At 43.1% G+C, this 19,641-nt stretch overlaps 1 protein-coding gene and 1 pseudogene across 1 annotated transcript in view; both read left to right on the forward strand.

The window, feature by feature from the left end:
• Window positions 1-15,111, forward strand: part of LHFPL3 (LHFPL tetraspan subfamily member 3) — a 527,398-nt gene extending 512,287 nt beyond the window's left edge. The window contains exon 3 of the mRNA XM_045793666.2: window positions 12,785-15,111. Coding sequence (XP_045649622.1) covers window positions 12,785-12,813 — 29 coding nt within the window. The 3' untranslated portion in view covers window positions 12,814-15,111. The remainder of the gene's footprint in view (window positions 1-12,784) is intronic.
• A 2,993-nt stretch (window positions 15,112-18,104) lies between these two features.
• LOC123788716 (mitochondrial import inner membrane translocase subunit TIM14 pseudogene) lies at window positions 18,105-19,398 on the forward strand (annotated as a pseudogene).
• Window positions 19,399-19,641: the final 243 nt, after the last annotated feature.

Below are 19,641 nucleotides of genomic sequence, written 5' to 3' on the forward strand. Positions count from 1 at the left end.
TGTGCATTCAAAACAAAAAACAACAAAAAACAACCTGCCAACGTTTACTGACCTCTTCCTATTTGCCAGGTTTGCCTGTTAAGTCATATACACCTTAGAAGCCTCATCCTGGTCACCATCTTCAGGACAGCCTTGGGAAGGGGGTACCCCCATCTTTCTAATGAAGTACAGAAATGTTAAGGAACTTCTCTAGGGTTACCCAACCAGTAAATGGTGGAATTAGAATTCAAAGCCAGAGAAAATGGGTTCAGAACACATACATTTAGCAATAAACTGTATGCCTCCAAGAAAATCAGGAAGTTTATATCACCAGGGAAGGCCAGTTGACTCTGAAGACAGTGTTTGGAGAAGAGAAAGCCTATGAGCTTGTTGAGAGAGAAAGAGAGGAGGTAGGGAGAGAGAGGGCGTGTGCGCGCAAGGGCACAGAGAAATGATACAAATTATCAGTCTTTCCCTGAACAGGAAGGGGAGGAAACTCAGAGGCAGATGTGTGAGGCTGAATATTCAATATCAACAGAGACAAATTTATTACTTGGAGAAGCCAACACATATTTGGGTTGCATGATTTGCAATTTCGTGTGTGGTAATACTCACTTTGGTTTTGCTTTTATTTATATTTGTAAAGGATTGTCATGACCACATAGTGAAGTGTTAGTCATGAGCTAGTTCATAAAATGGAAAGGCTAAACAATCATGAAAAATTTCAGAAGAGCCCAGAGAAGCTTCGAAGCTGGGGCTGGCACATTAAGAATGACAGGGGATTTATTACTCCTTGTGCAAGGCACTAAGAATTGAGGATGCTGCCCTCCTACCCAGCCATGCATATGTTTTTGGGGCTTCATTAGTAAAAGCCTTTCAACCCGTATGCAATATGGAATGGCTTCATGTTAAAACTGGACAGTGAATGTTATTAGGACTAATAAACCAGCACCTGTGTTTTTGCTTGCAATAGATCCTGCAGTATTTCTCAGTGGGGACAAGAAGAGGAAGAAAAGAAATGCTCATGAATTAACAATCAAAATTCCTTCTCATGAATTACTTACTTCCTAGAAAAGGTCACACGAGAAAGCGTTGAGCCTGATGTCAAAGTCCAATCGTCTTCTGCACACAGGACTAGCGCACAATTATCAGCACCTGATTCTTAGGCCACTTTCTGCCCCTTCTCAGCTAAGAAGACCAACGGGAGAAGCCAAAAGAATAGTTTAGCAAATATCCTCCAACTCTCTGTGTTAAAATCAATATGTCAGAGAGGGAGGTAGGACACAAAAAAAGATGGCGAGAAAGGCAGAGAATATAAAGGTGGGTTTTATTTATAAATTTATTTCTTAAATTTATTATTTATAAATTTATAAATAAATTTATTTTTTTGTTTTAGCAATCTCTTCACCCAGTGTGGGGCTCCAACTCACAACCCCGAGATCAAAAGCCACACTCTCCTCCAACTGAGCCAGCCAGGTGCCCTGGTGTTTTGTTTTGTTAAAGAAAAAGAACCTAGGGGAAGAAAGGAAGAAAATGTGGTAGGACTGTCTCAGATGGCATATTTTTCATCTCCCAGATATCTCTTTACATATTTATACTACTATATATTTAGTTAAAGCCAAGTGTTAAAATCTCTGTCTGCGGGCTGAGGGTGAGAGAGCCCCTCACCCACTCCGCTCCTTTGTGGCGGTGGAAGGAACAGAGAGCCTCCAGAAGTCTACATGGAGTTTGCAGCTCACTGAGTGCCTCTAATAGTCGCTCAGGATTTGTTTGGTCAGGTTTTTCATGCATGCTTATGCCTGGTTTGGTTTCATTCATTTATTCAGCAAACAACTTTTGAGCATCTATGATATGCCAAGCACCTCATTAAGCCGGGAATAGAAAGGTGAAGAGGACACAGTGTCTGACTCAGGCAGTGCAGTCCTGCTCCTTGCGTCACCTGGGAGATAGACATGCAAATTCTCAGGCTTTACCTCAGACCTACTGAGTGAAAATCTGCATTTTTAACAAGATCCCCAGGTGATTCTGAGACATATTGAAGTTTGAGAAGCACTGACCTGGTGGATTATGGCAGGAACAGGAGGTCCTCCTCTATATCTTAAGTCTTCCATTGTGTCGACTGAGAAAGAATCCCTGAAAATTTAAGCCAACAGGCATTTATTTGGACAGTTAGAATTGCAATTTGGGAGACACAGACTCAGGTAGAAACCTGAATCTTGTTCTGAGGAAGACAACAGAAGGGGCAGAATTGTAAAGGCCAAAGGTCAGGAGTATAGTTCTCATTTAGGTCCTCTATATAAAATAGAGACTGAAAGTAGGCTAACTAGGGGGGCATCTGGGTAGCTCAGTGAGTTAAGTGTCTGCCTTTGGCTCAGGTCATGATCCCAGGGTCCAGTGATTGAGCCCACATGGGGCTCCCTGCTCAGCTGGGAGTCAGCGTCTCCCTCTGCCTCTCCCTCTGGCTTGTGCTCTCACATGCTCTCTCTCTCTAATAAATAAAATCTTAAAAAAAAAAAAAAGGTTAACTAGGATCAGTTGGGTTAATATGCAAACGAAGGAGGATCATTGGTTCATTTTGGAAAAATGCTAATGATTCAGGTGTCAGGATGAGGCAGGAGCTAAGTCCCAGATAAGTGCTTGCAGCTGGCAAAGAGTTCAAGGTTCCTGGGATGTAGACGTGCATACATTCCTCCTCCCTTATGGCCTCCCGACCCCATTTTTAAAAAGAGACTCTCTTAGCTAAGCTTGCTTGCTGCATTTTGAAATCTCCATTTATAATTGGTTTAGTAAGTATTTACTGACCACCTGTCATAGGTCAGGCTCTAAGAGGTGGGGGTACACTGGTGGGCAAGACAAAGGAGGTCCTGAGAGCCTGGAGCTCACATTCTGATGCGGGGGAAGAATAGAAAACAAGAAAATACATGGGATAGTTACAGATTGTGAGTAGTTCTATGAAGCAAATAAACTGTGAATATGATAGAAAGAAACCAAGAATGAACTTTGACGGATGGTAGAAGTCTTCAGGAATAAGAATCGAGAATTCATTTTGTATCTGTTTTCTCTTCTAAAAATGTAAACAGTCACTTGTCCCACCTGAAAAAAGCCAAAGATTGTAATACAATAGTGCCCCCACCCTTATCTGCAGAGGTTATGTTCCAAGATCCCCAGCGGATGCCTGAAACCACAGACAGTACCTAACCCTCAAAAAAAAAAAAAAAAAAAAAAAATATATATATATATATATATATATACACACACACACACACACACACACACACGTATATGTACATTCATATATATTTTTTTCCTAGTCATATAGAGCTGTGATAAAGTTTAATTTATAAATTAGGCATAGTAAGAGATTAACAACAGTAATAACAAAATAGAACAATTATAACAATACACTGTAATAAAAGTTGTGTGAATCTGGGCTCTCTCTCAAAATATCTTGGTGTCCTGTACTCATCCTTCTTGTGATGATGAGCTGATACAATGCCTACATGATGAGATGAAGAGATTTGAATGACGCAGCCCTTGTGGCGCAGAGTTGGGCTCCGATTGACCTCTTGACCATATGTCGGAAGGCAATCATCGGCTCCAGATGGTTCCATCTGAAACCACAGAAAGCAAAACCATGGATATAGGGGATCTACTACACTTTTTCCTTCTTTCCTTTCTCCCAACTCCCCATGCTTCTGCCTCAGCAGCGATTACTAACACTCTAGATACCACCAAGCAGGCAGTCACTTGCACTAGCTCAGTCCCAAATAAACATTTGGATGCAAAGTCATTCATAGGGCCCAGAGAGAAGTCCTGGTGTGGCCTTTCTGCTTAGGGTAAGAAGGCATTAGAGAATCTAGGTGGGCTGGTGACTGGGAGGTAGCTTCCTATCCAGCTGTCTTCTGATGGCACTGCAGCCGGGGCTGGGGAGTGAGCTGGTGGGGGCTGTGAGTGGGACAGTGGCGCGCAAGGAAAGATTGAGCAAGTAAAGGTGACGTATACCTTGGCTTTCACCAACCCACTGGTCAATACACAACAAACAACTACAACAAAGTCAGACCCTCTAATCACCTATAAAGGTAGTGGTCAACAAACTGCAGCCAAAATCAGTACTGGACTTTTTTTCTTAATTCAGCATCAAAGTATGTTGTGAACATGCATTTATTTTCAGCCCAGATCCAAACCCCCTGCAGTCAGAGGGACAAACTAATGATTACCCGGAGGGAAACTATGGATGCAATAGAAAAGTGGAAGTTGGGGGTTTCAGGCATTGCTTCTCTAGAAATTGTGTCAGGAAGGGAAAAACAAGTCAGAGATGGCAGCACGCTCTCTGCCCCGGGAGCACTGTGCCAGCTGCCAGCCACACTTGTCATTTACGGTGTACTTAATACAGCACATCAAAGCCACAACGGAGAAAGGGCATTTGCCCACAGTTCTAGTTATCTATGCCGCATTAACAAGCTCTCCCAAAACTTTGTGGCTTAAAACCGTGTCAAAGTTTGGGTAAAAAAAGTCACACCCATCAGGACTGCTACTGACAATCACTTTTATCGTATCTCACAATTGTGTGGATCAAGAATTCAGGAAGGGCCCAGCTAGGCAATTCTTCTGCTCCATGTAGCGTCAACTTGGGTCACTTGGTGGCCTTCAGGAGGTGGCTGGATGGAATGGAGGTGCCGCGACACCGCCCACAGCGCTGCAGCCTTGATTCGGGAGAAGGACGAGGCACAGACAGGTTAGCTTGCAAAAGAGAGCGTGGGTGCAGGGGACGACCACCAGGCGCGCCATCGCCAAGAGTGCGATCGCCCCGAACAGCTGCAACCTTGCATATTTATTGGCAATAAACAATCAAAGACAATCAAGGGAATGATCCGTATTACATCCTAGTGAATAGTAGTACATTGCGGGGAAGGTCACGGGATTAGATGATGTAACGTTCAGCAAGTGAGGCCTGTTCTTAAACATGTTTCTGTGGACCCCCAGGCTATTGTCAAGAGCAATCAAGTTTCGGTTGGAGCAGCGTTTTCTACCCTGTAGCAGACCAGGCGTTCCTGGCTGCTCGTTATCTGAGGGCAGCATTCTGCCCTGAGCGAGCCAGGCATTGTGCTCTGACGTTTACGCTAAAGCCTGCAAGTCACAAACATGTTTTCTTATTATATCCTTAGCATAAGCTCTCAGCCAGGGCCTGCTGCGTGGAGGATCCAAGATCACTTCACATGTGGGCCCCTTGGAAGAGATGGCTGGAAAGCTGGGCTCAGCTGCCCCCCTCCCATGTGCTACCAAGGCCTCACCCATATGATCCCTCCAGCAGAAGAATCAGGAACTGCCTGTACTTAAAAGACGTTCAACATCACTAATGATGAGAGAGAGCAAATCAAAACCACAGGGAGATGTCACCTTGCACCCATTAGGATGGCTACTGTTAGATTACAAAAATTCAACTGAGTACATCTTAAAGATTTAATAGGCTTTATTAACCAATTCATGAGCTAGGCAGTATCTCATCTAGCAAGTAGAGGGGAGTTCCAAAGGGGTACAGCAAAGAAAATGTTTTTAAAGGTAGAGAGGGAGCAGAAATTACTAGCAAAGAACCCATTGTTTTAGGCACGGCCACCCTCCTAAGGGGAATGGAAAGGGTCTGTCAGTAAGATTCCTTCTGCTGACCAGGCAATTTCCATGTTGACCGATTAAAGGCTAAAATTGCAGTTAGGTCGGGGCTCCTGGCTGCCTCAGTGGGTGGAGTGTGCGACTTTTGATCTTGGGATGTGGGTTCAAACCCCACATTATGTGTAGAGAGTATTTAAAAATAAAATCTTTAATTTAAAAAAAATTGCAGTTAGTTTAAGGATTAAGTCTTGGTTTACTGAGGGCGCCTGGATGGCTCAGTCAGTTAAGCATCTGCCTTTGGCACAGGTCATGATCTTGGGGTCCTGGGATCAAGTCCCATGTTGGGCTCCCTGCTCAGCGGGGAGTCTGCTTCTCCCTCTGCCACCCCCCCAACTTGTGCACCCTCTCTCTCTCTCTCAAATAAATAAAATCTTAAAAAAAAAAAAAAGTCTTGGTTTACCAACTTAGGGCCTTAACCTAACTGACACCATTTGGGGCCTGTAGTTTTTTGGTTTTTTGGGGCTTTTTTTTAAGATTTTATTTATTTATTTGACAGAGATAGAGACAGCCAGCGAGAGAGGGAACACAAGCAGGGGGAGTGGGAGAGGAAGAAGCAGGCTCCTAGCAGAGGAGCCTGATGTGGGGCTCGATCCCAGAACGCCGGGATCACGCCCTGAGCCGAAGGCAGATGCTTAAGGACTGCACCACCCAGGTGCCCCTGTAGTTTTATTTTTAACACTACTATCGCCCCCCCAAAAAAACAGAAAATAAGTGTCAGAGAGACATGAAGAAATTGAAACCTTGTACAGGGTTGGTAGGATTGTAAGAGGTGCAGCAGTATGGAGGTTCCTCAAAGAATTAAAAATAGAACTACCATGTGATCCAGCAATCCCACTTCTGGGTATATATCCAAAAGAATTGAGAGCAGGGTCCTGAAGAGGTATTTGCACACCCATGTTTATCACACTATAACCCAAAACTGGGTTTGCGTCTTGGTGGGTGTTGAGCCAAAAGGCACAACCAAGCCAAGGAGTAGAAAAGGAAGGATTTCACTTGCAACAATTAAGAACACCAGGGATATTTCCCAAAGCAGCATCTCCCTGAACAACAAAATTGGAGCAGTTTTAAGTAAGGGTGCATGCATATTCATGGAAGGACTGAGCCAAGGAGCATTCCATATGGAATTGGGACAAAAGTCATCGGAAGTTAACAATGTCCAGGTCCTAGGTGACTGAAGTCCCAAGGCCAGCATTCAGTCTCTGGCTCCAATTAGTCCAGTGTTCAAGTGCTCAAAGTGGTTTATATCCTGCAAAAACAACTCAAGAATGTGTGTTAGGTCAATTTTTCCTTTCAAAAAAGCACTGAGAGTTTTACCACTGATTTATTGTCTCTGATATGGTTAGGTTACATCCTGGCCTGGTAGTGGCTGTTTGTTTTTACATTCTTCTGTTCCCTTAAAATCATCAACTACTGAAGTCTCTTTTTCTATGGTTTTAACATAACCCAGGAAGCTCTGCAAGATATGTTCTTGGGCAAGTAATGCTGGTCAGGCATCAATCACGAAACAGCTGGGGACCTACAATGACTTTTCTTACATCAAGAAAGCACCAGGGAGCAAGAATTCCTGTTCCATCAAAGGTCCTTCTAGCTGGACTAAGAATCAAATTGCCACGAGACAAATTGACAGGAGAAAATCAAATTTAATGGGTGTATGCCAGGGGAATCCACCTAGACATGGAAATCCCAATGACAGGCAGAATGGGGAATAGATGTCTTTCTGGGGGAGGGGCCCAGAACATCAGAGGAATGCATACAGGGGCAATAAGAACTTAGAGCAGATGTTTGCTAATTAGATGTTTGCCCTTCCATACAAATGGGTCACTCAGATAAAATTGATCGTTAATAACTCTTATTCTGGGAAAGACCCCCAATTTAGAGTCTTCTGTGCAGTTAAGGGAGGGGCAAACGTTTCTCTTAAGGCTGCAGAGTCACAAGAAGACAGATACCGTATGATCCCCCTCACAGGAGCTATCTAAAGTTGTCCAACTCGTAGAGACAGAAGGAATGGCAGTTACTGAGGAACGAGGGAAGGGAGAAAAGAGGAGTGCTGTTTCAGGGATACGGAGTTTCAGATTTGCAAGATGGCAAAGTTCTGGAGATTTGTTTCGCAACAGTGTGAATGTACTTCCCACTCCTGAGCTGCAACACTTCAAAGTGGTTAAGATGGTGAATTTTATTTTATGCATTTTTGCCACAACAAAAAAATAAACTGCCAGTATTCTTTTTTTTCTTTTTAAAATCTATTTATTTATTTTAGAGACAGAGAGAGAGCTCTGCAAGTGGGAGGAAGGGCAGAGAAGAGAATCTCAGACAGATGCCCTGATGGGTGGAGAGAGCTGGACATGGGGCTCGATCTCACAACCGATGAGATCGTGACCTAAGCCAAATCACCAGTCAGATGCTTAACTGATCAAGCCACCCAGACGCCCCTGCCAGTTCTCCTAAAGCCCAGATTCAAAGGGAGGGGAACCTAGACCCCACCTCTCAATAAGAAGAATGCTTAAGGGGGGTGCCTGGGTGGCTCAGTCAGTTAAGCGTCTGCCTTCAGCTCAGGTCATGATCTCAGGGTCCTGGGATCAAGCCCTGCATCAGGCTCCCTGCTCAGCAGGGAGTCTGCTTCTGCCTCCCCCCAGTGCTCTGTCTCTCTCTAAAATAAATAAATAAAAATCTTAAAAAAAAAAAAAAAAAGAAGAAGAATGCTAAAGAATCTGCAGCCATCTTTAACATGCTGTCCCCATCATGGGGCACATCACGTCTAGGGCACCTGGGGACACAGATAGGGAGACATTATTTCTTTTTTTTTTTTTTATAATGATTTTTTATTATATTACGTTAGTCACCATACAGTACATCCCCGGTTTTCGATGTAAGGCTCGATGATTCATTAGTTGTGTATAACACCCAGTGCACCATGCAATATGTGCCCTCCTTACTACCCATCACCGGCCTATCCCATTCCCCCACCCCCCTCCCCTCCCCTCTGTAGCCCTCAGTTTGTTTCTCATAGTCCATAGTCTCTCATGTTTCATTCCCCCTTCTGATTACCACCCCTTTCTTTATCCCTTTCTTCCCCTACTGATCATTCTAGTTCTTATGTTCCATAGATGAGAGAAATCATATGATAGTTGTCTTTCTCTGCTTGACTTATTTCACTTAGCATTATCTCCTCCAGTGCCGTCCATGTTGTAGCAAATGTTGAGAACTCGTTCTTTCTGATTGCTGAGTAATATTCCATTGTATATATGGACCACAACTTCTTAATCCAGTCATCCATTTCTAGGGGCCTCTAGGAGAGGAAGGATGTCGGGAGGCCGGTGAGAGGTGGGTGTGGTTTGAAACAATGGAGTGGGAAGAAAGGGCCAAGCTTGTATAGCCAATGAGGAAAAGATGGTCTGGAATGCCTCCCTTCCTCATTTTCACAACAAAGATTCAGCAGAGCCATTCTGCTAAAAGCCTGACCGCTCCCACCAAGCGTTTTTCTCAATCAGACGCCTGTCGCTCCCCCAGCCCCCCAGCTATCCCGACGGTGGGGGCTCCCGGCCCTAATTGAATAGGTTGATAGGAACAATGAGCAGAAGCGGACCGCAGGAGACCTTTCAAAGTCCACAAACAGGGAGAGAATGCCACAACGCAGCGTTTAGACAGTCTGGACAATGTGGCCGCTATCAATGCTGCTCTCCAGAGCAGCGACTCGAATGACAGCTTCGCAAAGGATTTGCAAAGAGCCCTTTAGAAATGGAACATGGGCAACTCAGAGCCCCATGACATGCTACAAGGACAAACCCGACTGAACAAAGATCCAAAGCAGTGTTGAATGACTTATTTATTCAGCCCTGCTCTGTGCAAACCTGGGAGAATATGACATCTTTTAAATTGCCTCCCCCAAGCTATGCAATAGCCACGGTGCATGGGAGATGTGAGCGGAAGTTCGGAAACGAAACAATGTTTTACGAAGCAGAGATCACAGGGTACCCACCCTGGTGCTTGCCCGCCGTTCCGCAGACAGCCTGGAGAGGAAGACCCTGCCCCTGATCCGCTTCCGCCTACTGGCTTCCCAAATCCGCGAGCAGGGCCCGCCCTTCCCAAACCTTCAGGTGGGCGATTCCTCGCCGAGCTTGCTCTTTGAGTCATCCCAGCGGCTTTCTCATCTTACTGCTCCCGGCAGTGTTTTCCTGATGCTGTGCTGCAATCACCGCCAGAACGAACGTGCAGGTTATTTTTAGCCTTGCAGGCAGCAGAATTCTCCCGTACCCTGGGACTCCTGTTGCACGGTGGTGTCATGCGCTAGGAGGGAAAAATACATCGTGTCGGTAATGTCTAGGGAACTCGGACTCCAAGCAGAGCCCCAGGCGGCCTGGTGATGAGCCGCCGGTGCAAGGGTGCAGGTTATTTTTAGCCTTGCAGGCAGCAGAATTCTCCCGTACCCTGGGACTCCTGTTGCACGGTGGTATCATGCGCTAGGAGGGAAAAATACATCGTGTCAGTAATGTCTAGGGAACTCGGACTCCAAGCAGAGCCCCAGGCGGCCTGGTGATGAGCCGCCGGTGCAAGGGTGAGGCACGGCAGGCACCTCATGAGCAAGATGTCAGGAGGCCCTCGCTGGGGTGTGAGCTCCTGCTTCAGGCTTGTACCCGGAGCCTCCCTGGCCCCGCCCCAGTCCAGCCTGGCTCCCTGGCTTCTCTCATTTCGGTTCACTCCTCGGCTTCCTGCCTGGCATGGACTCTGCAGGTGAGGAGTACAGTTCCCAGGCTTACAAAGTCATTGGAGAGGGAAGAGACATTGAGAGGGAAGGGTTGAATAATCAACAGTGAGGTCAGTGAGGGATCCAATGAGGGATTTGGTCACATGGAGGATACGGGTGACCCAAGATGGCAGCAAATCCAAGGACTGGTGATGAGTAACCCACGCTGGGCAGCCGCTAACTGGGTTAGACCCCAGATGGTGGGATGTGAACAGGAACCTTGTGAGACGCCCCTACAAGAAGGCCCGGGATCTTCCCAGGGAGATGCCTACCCTGCAGGAAGCTTCTTTCTCCTCCTCAGTCTTGGGTGTCTGTGCTGGGGGGTCGGGGGGCTGATGGAAAGCCCTTCCACCCCTGTCTGCTCTCTTCCCAACCTACCGTGATGTCATAAAGCCAAATCAAGCAGCTTAGAGCCAGGGAAAGAGAAAGTGGGAGTCTCTGGTTCCTGGATGCCAACAAATGGTTCACACCAAGGCAGGCTTTTCTATCATGAAATCAGGGGTATATTTATTTGCAGACATCAAGAAAATGAGATCTACCTTCTTGCCTTCCTCTTCCCCTGCATCACCCACGTAGGGCCCTGGCACTTCCATTGCTACCTTCTCTTCCACGTGCATACCCACCTTTTCAAAACCCATTCCCCTCTTCCGCTTCACGTATTTTTAACCTGAACCCACTCCTCCCTCTCCCCCACCCCAACTAGCACCTTTCATGGATCTTACTGGAAAACCCAGACATTTCACTCTGTGCATTTGAAATAGGAAAATATTCGGAGTGAAGAATGCTAAAGCAATGGAATCGTGAACACACAAATGTGACTTTGGATTCCATCGAGGAAGACCACCTCCAGGGCAGCAGAGCAGAGAGCACCCAAGGCTCAGGAGCACCCATGGCTGTGTATAAAACCCATGGGTTGCTTTTGTTGCTTTTAATAATATCTGAAGAAAGCATTCCCTTCCATAAGACTTCTACCAGCGTGATGCAATCTCAGAGAATCTTTACAGATTAATCATCATTAGGACATGATCATATTTCAATTATCCCCTGTGTAGTCTGGGTACATTAAAGCAACTGAGTTCTCGCTGAGAGAAGTTCATTAGAACCATAATGTGCAAAAGATATTTTAAAGTGTTTTAAAGTCTATTGGAAAACAACAAGGGGATAAATGCTAGAAATGACAGAATCTTCCAGAGGTTTCTCTAGCACTCATTCAGAAACCATAATCTTATCTTGTGATGTGGAACAAGGACTGTAACTGACTAATGGACCAATTGTTTTATTATCATTTGTGTTTCTACCTACTCTGTGATGAAAACCCAACGGGCTGTTTCCTTTCAGCCCAAATCTGGCCAGCTAGATGCATTTACCCATCTTCACAATATATAAGGGACCCTGAAACCCTGGTTAACAGTACCAAAGTGCATGGAAATCATTCAAAGAAAGGAGTCAATCATACGATTTGTGGTCTAGTTGTATCAATACAGGAATAGTCCCTAATAGTGTGCTGGACAAAAGGAAAAGCAGCTTATCCCCTGAGAATTTGTCCTAAAGAAAGAATTTAAAAGAACGCATAGAGCTTTATAAGCAAAGATATTTATTCTCGATAACAAAAAAATGGGAAACCTACTTACAATCTGCCAGTGGTCCAACAGTTGAGAATGGCGTGAAAGGAATGAGAATGGAATGGAATATTCTGCAGCTCTTAGAAACTGATGCTGATGGGACACCTTGCTGGCTTAGTCGGTACAGCACATAATTCTTGACCTCAAGGTTGTGAGTTCGAGCCCCATGTTGGGTGTAGAGGTTACTTCAAAATAAAAAATATTTAATAAAAAGAAATTGATGTTGATGATACAGAATGGAAATGTAGAAAATTGTTTTTAATATGTTAAAAATGTCATCTATACTGTGATTCCAACCGTATAAAATAAGTGCACATTTAGATACGGAACGGAAAGATACGTGGGAAGAAAGCAATGTCTCCTTTGCAGCTGTTATAACGTTGATTGTATAATAAATCACACTTGGAAAAAAAAAAGGAAAATGCTCAAGTGAGACATTTTCTGTGCCAGGCAGAAAAATCGTCTGTGCTTGGGATCATTTCACATTCTTCCTTGTTCCTTCAAAGCAGCCTGTAATTTTCACCCGGATGTGGGGAACACACCTGTCTGGATGATGGGAGGCCCCTTGCTGGAAGACTGTGTGCTGCTTGTTTAGGGAACAGGAACCTCAAACTTCTCAGTCTTCTCTGATAACATATCTAAACTGCACTCGAACCATTTGCTGGTTTTTCTGTGACAGCTATGCACAAAAATCTTTGCTGACAGAAAATGATACATTTTTTCTTTCTCTCTTTCTCTTTCTCCTCCCCTACCCCCTCCCCACCCCTTTCTGCAGTTCTGCTAAGCCAATATTCTCTAGAATGAGCACAAAACAAATCAAATAACAGCTAAACAAATCGAATAAGAGCTTTTGTACATCAACATCAAGAAGGAAGACTTGGGAGGAATCAGAGTACGGAGACAGATCTGGACAAGAGCGAACCATCTACTTGTCAAGCCACCTTCTAAATCTGGACCGGCAGAGATGGGAGTGATTTTCTGGAAGGAGATGTGATAGTGGATTAAACACCAGCTCATGGGAAGCTATCATTGAATCAGATCAGATCACATTCATGAGAAATCACATTCAGGAAATATTTTAAGAAAGAGGAATATAAATGTGCTAGAAATAACATGTAAAATATATATGTACTGAGGTTTGTAAGCTGTCCTTTTTTAATCAAACCGAAAACAAAAAGCTTTAATCTTTCAACCTTATTAAAAAAAAAAAAAAGGCAGTCGATCCTAAATTATTTCCATCTCAAAAGCCAAGAGGCTGATCAAGCATCAGTTACAGAGGAAGGCAGCTTAGGAAAATGCCTCTGCGTATTTTCACAGGAGAGGTGATCTTTGGTTCCCCATCTCTGCCGTGCGTTTATTTCACTGTGTAATTAGTTACAACCACTCAGTTAAGAGATGTAACACTTCAAACTTTTTACGGAGTCTGTGTTCAGTTTAATCTGTCTGTACAAGTTATTACTGAGAAAGTGTTTTTGACATATGCTATAACTCCATCAAGTTGTATATTACAGGAAGTACATCTTTACATCGTAGGTTCCCAAGCAACATAGCTATCCCTATCTTTCAGGAAACAGCATCAAGGAACTCTGAAAAATATAGAAAGCTCATTTTCACCTTGGATGCTCACATGTAATATATAGGCTGCTATCAAATAAACACTTTTTTCTAATTCTCCCTAGTAAATGCATAGGAATTTAATATACTTTATAAATAGGCATCTAAAAGCTCTCCTTTTTTTTTTCTATTTCTTTGCTGTACATGTCATCAGAAATCCATAGCCTTTCTTTCCCTTATTAACAGGTACTCATTTTTGTTTTAAAAAAGCACTCCATTAAATCTATTTCTAAATGATAGTAAGTGGTACTAACAAAACAAATAATAATTTAATAGCCTTAGAAATAAATGAATATATACTTATACAGGTCAAGAAACTTGGTAGGAGTAAGTTGCCTGTTTGTTTACTAATGTTGGTTTCAAGAATACTCAGATTTCTTTGAGTTGGTTGACATTTGGAAGTAGTTACAACTGGTCAGTTGTCTTCAGCGATCTTTTGCTCCCAGGCTTTCCCCGCCATCACCCTCATCACATATCTCGCCAATATGCGACAGAAAAATACGTAATACTCAAGTAGGCAACTTCTCGAGAATGGACACAAGCTAAAATGTACATGCGGGAGGTAACCAGTGTGAGCCAAACCACGTTCTATACCCAAGCAGAAAACACGGACATGTAGAAGGCCTTCATTTTTAGACTCACAATTAAGATCAAATTAGCAGACATCCCTGGAACACGAGATGAAGGATAAGGCAAGAAGTGATACAGATAGGAGTTGATTTCTTGTTCCCTGTCTCTATTAGGACAACAGTCCCATTTTTGCCAAGTGTTTCTGATACTAGCTATCTTTTCACCATAAACGAGATTATGTTTTAAATGGCTAAGAGTATATTACAAGGACGCTCAAATGAGTGAACCCCAAATCACAAAGATATGGGCTTTCTAAAGAACCAAATTAAGGAAATACTTATTATCTCTAAAGTATTAGCCATTCTGGGAGTTACCTGGTACATTAAATATTAACTCTCCCACTGCATTCCAAACACCCTCCTTACTAAATTTAATTACACACAACTTTTCAAGAATTCATCTTTTATTTACAGGGAGGTACCTCTCTATAAGAAAATTAGAAAGTGTTGGTTTTCTCTAATCCATGTAAATTACAGATTCCACTGGGAGTCCTACATCACTGATAGTGGTGTTTATGAAAATGAAAAAGTGCTTCCTATCCACATGCAAATGTTTTGTAAAATTTTTTTCCATAAAACCTAAGTGTAATTTAGCATACCACAGTGCTCTGAGGATGGGTCATTGATGATGTACCATTTGTACATAAGTAATACACCTGTAAATCACTAAGTGTTAAGAAATATGTTTTTATCTTTTTAAAAAAAATAATGTGACTCCCTTTCTCATCTGTTCTGTTGTATTGCGTCCAAAAAGTTGTGTGTAATTTTTTTAAGGTCCAGGAAATGTAAAGAAATTTGTTGGAATATCTGAATTTCTGTAAAAAATAAAAATAAAAATAAGATTTTGTTATTTAAAAGAGGGCTTGGTGATGTGGGACACCTTGGGTGCATTCAGTGTCTTTGTTCCAGTGAGCCAGTGACAGCATGGTGATTTGACCAGAATAGCTATCTTCAGAAAATCTGCTTTGTAGGGCTGCCTGAGTGGTTCCGTTGGTGAAGCGTCTGACTCTTGATTTCGGCTCAGGTTGTGATCTTGGGGTCGAGACTTCCTGCCCTGCATCGGGCTCCACACTGAGTGTGGAAGCTGCTTAAGATTCTCTCCCTCTCCCTCTGACCCTCCCCGCCCTGACCTGCGTGTGCACACACGCGAGCGTGCGCTCTCTTTCTCTCTAACGGCAGCAAAACAAATTAAAAAAAATAATAATAAATCTCCTTTCTGTCAGATTCCATAATATTCACCAACAGCAGACATTTGTTAGGTAGGCAGGACCCTCACTTAGAAGCGCGATTAACATCTCCAAACCTCTTCTAGCCAGTACAGACATACCTCAACCTGAACCTTCATATACTCAGTAGAATGAAATCAAGAAGTAAATAGCCAGACTGTTCAAGTAAAACTTGACCTGAAATACCCAATTAATTGCTCAGTCGCCACTTGGCTAATTGGAAACAGCCACCTGCTCCTCAGACATGAGCAAGCTTTTTGCAACGGTTCATAGTGAGTGTGTGCTGTCTAGGTGGGTTCCAGTGCCCCCTCTGTCACTTACTACGGGATTCTAAACACCTCTCAGCCTCAGTGTCCTTATCTATAAAATGGACACAATAATACCTGGCCCATAGTGTTGTGAGGACATACATTAAATGAGAGTGTTGTTATACCTGACAGGTAAGAGATAGTCAATGAATGTTAATTCTTTACCCTCCTACTATGTGCAAGACATGGAAGGAAAAAAGAAACATAAAATACACCTTCTGCTTTCAAAATACTGAGGATAATTAGAGCAACATTTGTAAGCAGGGTTGGAAAACTCAGATCAGATGCCTGGAGCAGCCAGGTAAATAAGTAAATGGACAAAGCAAAACAAGCTGGATTTGGGAAATCATAGGAAGTAATGGGCGCTGTGGAGCACTAGAAAGCCCAGGTCCCATCCAAAGAGAATAAATAGCTGATACTCAGTTCCGGTCATTCAACAAACATGTACTGAGTACCTACTGTGTGCCAGGAACTGTTCTAAATCCTGAGAAGACAGTGGTAAACCAGACGATCAAGGTCCCCGCTCTTAGAGGTCTTAGGTTCTAGTACGAGAAGAGACCATAAGCAGGGAAATGTCAGCTAAGAATAGGTGCCCTCGAGAGAAGGAAAACATGATGTGAGGGAGACATGGAGAGGCTGATCGAGGAAGACAGCTCTGAAAAGATGGCATTTTTTAAAGTGAGATCTGGGGGTGCCTGACTGGCACAGTCAGTTGTGTGGCCAACTCTTGATTTTGGCTCAGGTCATGATCTCAGGGTCATGGGATCGAGCCCCAGGTCAGGCTCTGCCCTGGCTGTGGAGTCTGCTTGGGATTCTCTCCCTCTTCCTCTGCCCCTCCCCCAGCTCTCTAAATAAATAAATACATACAATCTTCCAAAAAAATAAAAACAAAGTGAGATAGGAGTAAGAACGAGCCAGCCGTGGGAAGAAGGGGGAAAGGTCACATGCCACACAGGGAGGCCACAAGTGTAGAGGCTCTGAGGCAGGACTAAGGTCACTTCGCTTGAGCAATCAGGCAGCAGAGGCCGGTGACCTGAGCTGAGCCAGGAATGAGGTAGGCCAGGATGGTTGGTACTGTTTTTAAGTGTGAGGCAAAGCCATTTGAGGGTCTCAAGGGGAGAGCGATGCTAGCTACCATATAATTTTAAAGTTTACTCTTGGCTTCTGGGTCTAGCAGTATAAACCAGATACTCTAAAAAAGCCTTCCTTACGCAGTACTCCCAAGTCCTGGATAACTTACAATGAGCTTATTTTTAATACACAGCTTAGCTTGCAAGGAAGTAAGAGAAATCCCAAAGGTATTAAAAAAGAAGAGGAAACTGAAAACTGAGCATGGAGTGTAAACACATGCAGAAACTGGGATTGCCCGAAGGCGAAGGCGAATGCAGCCATCAGGGCAGGGAGGGGGAGGCTGAGCCTCTGGCCGCTGGAAGTGGAGGAGCTGAAGTTGAGAGTCCCAAGGCCGCACCCTTCGGACGAGTGCAGCACAGGAAAAATGTTCGTGCTAGCAAACAAAAGAAGCCTTGTGAAGAATGCCATCTCCACATTAGCTCTAGATGGAGTTGGTGGGGGAAGAGGGGGAGAAAGAAAAAGAAGAGTAATTACCCTCTGAAATGTTTAACCCATGGATACGTGTCCCCGCCCAAGTCTGGAATTCAATCTTACACTCTCCAAATACTTAAAGAAACTTCGAATTGAGAAATTAAAAGAATTTGCCAGAACCCTGATAGCTGGCAAATTCAAATATACATCTTTTTGGAAGGAAAGCATCTTTATAACATAGATCTCACCAATTCAGCTCAACAAAGTATGTGTTCACAATTTTTAAATTACTAAACATACAAAAAGCAACGAGAGATAATCAGCAGAAATCATGACGACAGACTCATTGCCCATTAGATTTTAGACATTGCGATTACCAGCCATGGAATATAAAATAATTATGTTTTATATGTAAAAGAAATAAAGATGGTATCTAAAACATGAACAATATAAAGAAACCAGTAGATATAATCAGTTAGACTTGAAGAAAAACAAAAAAAAATTTTTCTTAGAATTGAAAAATATAATCATTGAAATTTAAAATATGATGTAGCAATTAAATATAAATTAGGTTTAACTAAAGAGAGAACTTGTCAACTAGAAGACAGATCTAAAGAAATTACCCAGAATGAAATATAGAAAGCCAAGAGATTGAATATGAAAAGCAGTTCAGCAACAGAGAAGATATATGTGTCTAATCAGAGTTCCAGCAGGAAAAATAGAATAAAGGAAAGACAATATTTGAATAGAACTTGGCTGAAATGTTTCCATAACTGATGAAAGGTATGAATCCACGCATATAGGAAGCACAACAGTAATCAAGCAAAATAAATAAAAAGCAAATTCAAGCATGACAATAAAGTGTAGACCAAAGAAAGAGGAAGCCTCATGAAGGTAATCTACAAAGGAATCATCTCTAACCTGATCATGAATACCAGAGACATTAGCATATATATCCAAGGTGCCAAAGTGAAATAACTCTCAGTCTAAAATTGTGTTTCAGCAAAACTTTTCTAAGACCAAAAGTGAAACACAGTCATCTTGAGATGAACAAAGCTAAGGGGATTGCCAGCAATAAAGCTACACAGAAGGAATTTCTGAAAATGAACCAAGAAGTAAGGTTCAAGATGCAAAAAAGAACAGAGAGCAAAGAATTTGGTACCTACGTGGGTTTATCTAAACAAGCATTGCACAAAATAATAATAAAACATCTAATTTACGGAATTAAAAAAATAGAGACAACTAAAATACCAGATGACAATACCATGTCAACTGAGATGAGATGACCAGAGTTTAAGGAATTCATGTTAATTGGAAAGAGAGTTACAATATAGATTAATAATAGTAATAACTAGCAATTGATTATTTATAATGTGCCAGGCATATGTAACAATTCATTTAACCCTCATAACAACCTTGTAAGTTAGATACTGTTGTTATCCTCAGCTCACAGATGAAGAGCCTGTGGCACAGTGGGTTTGAATAATTTACCCAAGGTCACACAGCTGGTGAGCAGGGGCATGGAATCGGTGGCAGCAACTCATCCATCCATCCCTGGGAGCAGACGAGGCGCACTTTCAGCAGAGGCTGGGGAGCCGAGCCGGAGCCCTGGCCAGTACGGTGGTAGCAGTTGGCCTGACCGCTGCTGCAGCAGGATTTGCAGGCCATGATGTTTTGCCAGCCACGAACCATATGGAGCCTCAAGTAAAACAAGTTTTTCAAAGTCACCAAAACTGCCTTCTGCGGGGGCTGTTGTATAGGTGGGTTTGAACCCCAAAGGACAAAACGAGAAGCAGCGTTATTACTAAGCGTAAGCCCTCCTGCCAATAAAGGAAAAATAAGAGATGCTCATAGATGAATTATGCTTTTAAATCACCCAGACAAGGGAGGATCTCCTCATATAGCAGCCAAAATCCATAAAGCTGAAGATTTACTAGAAGTTCAAGCTAAATAATGAAGTGTATCGTGTGATGAATTTTAAGTTCTTGTTAGTTGATGTTTATGAGTGCCAGCTTTTTGTAATAAAATGCCTCAAAGCTACAAAAAGAAAAGTGTAGGAAAAGGAGAACAAATAAAAAGGACAATGTAAGGGGCACCTGGGTGGCTCAGTCGGTTAAGGTCTTCCCTTGGCTCAGGTCATGATCCCAGGGTCCTGGGATCAAGTCCTTCATCCGGCTCCCTGCTCAGCAGGGAGTCTGCTTCTCCCTCTCCCTCTCATGCTCTCCCGCTTGCTCTCTTGCTCTTTCTCTCAAATAAATAAAAAATAAAATCTTCCCAAAAAGCACAATGTAAGATAGAAGAAATAAAACCAAA

This window comes from Ursus americanus, chromosome 3 (assembly GCF_024610735.1).
Source record: "Ursus americanus isolate L20-20 chromosome 3, mUrsAme1.1.p, whole genome shotgun sequence".
NCBI classification, from domain to species: Eukaryota; Metazoa; Chordata; class Mammalia; order Carnivora; family Ursidae; genus Ursus; species Ursus americanus.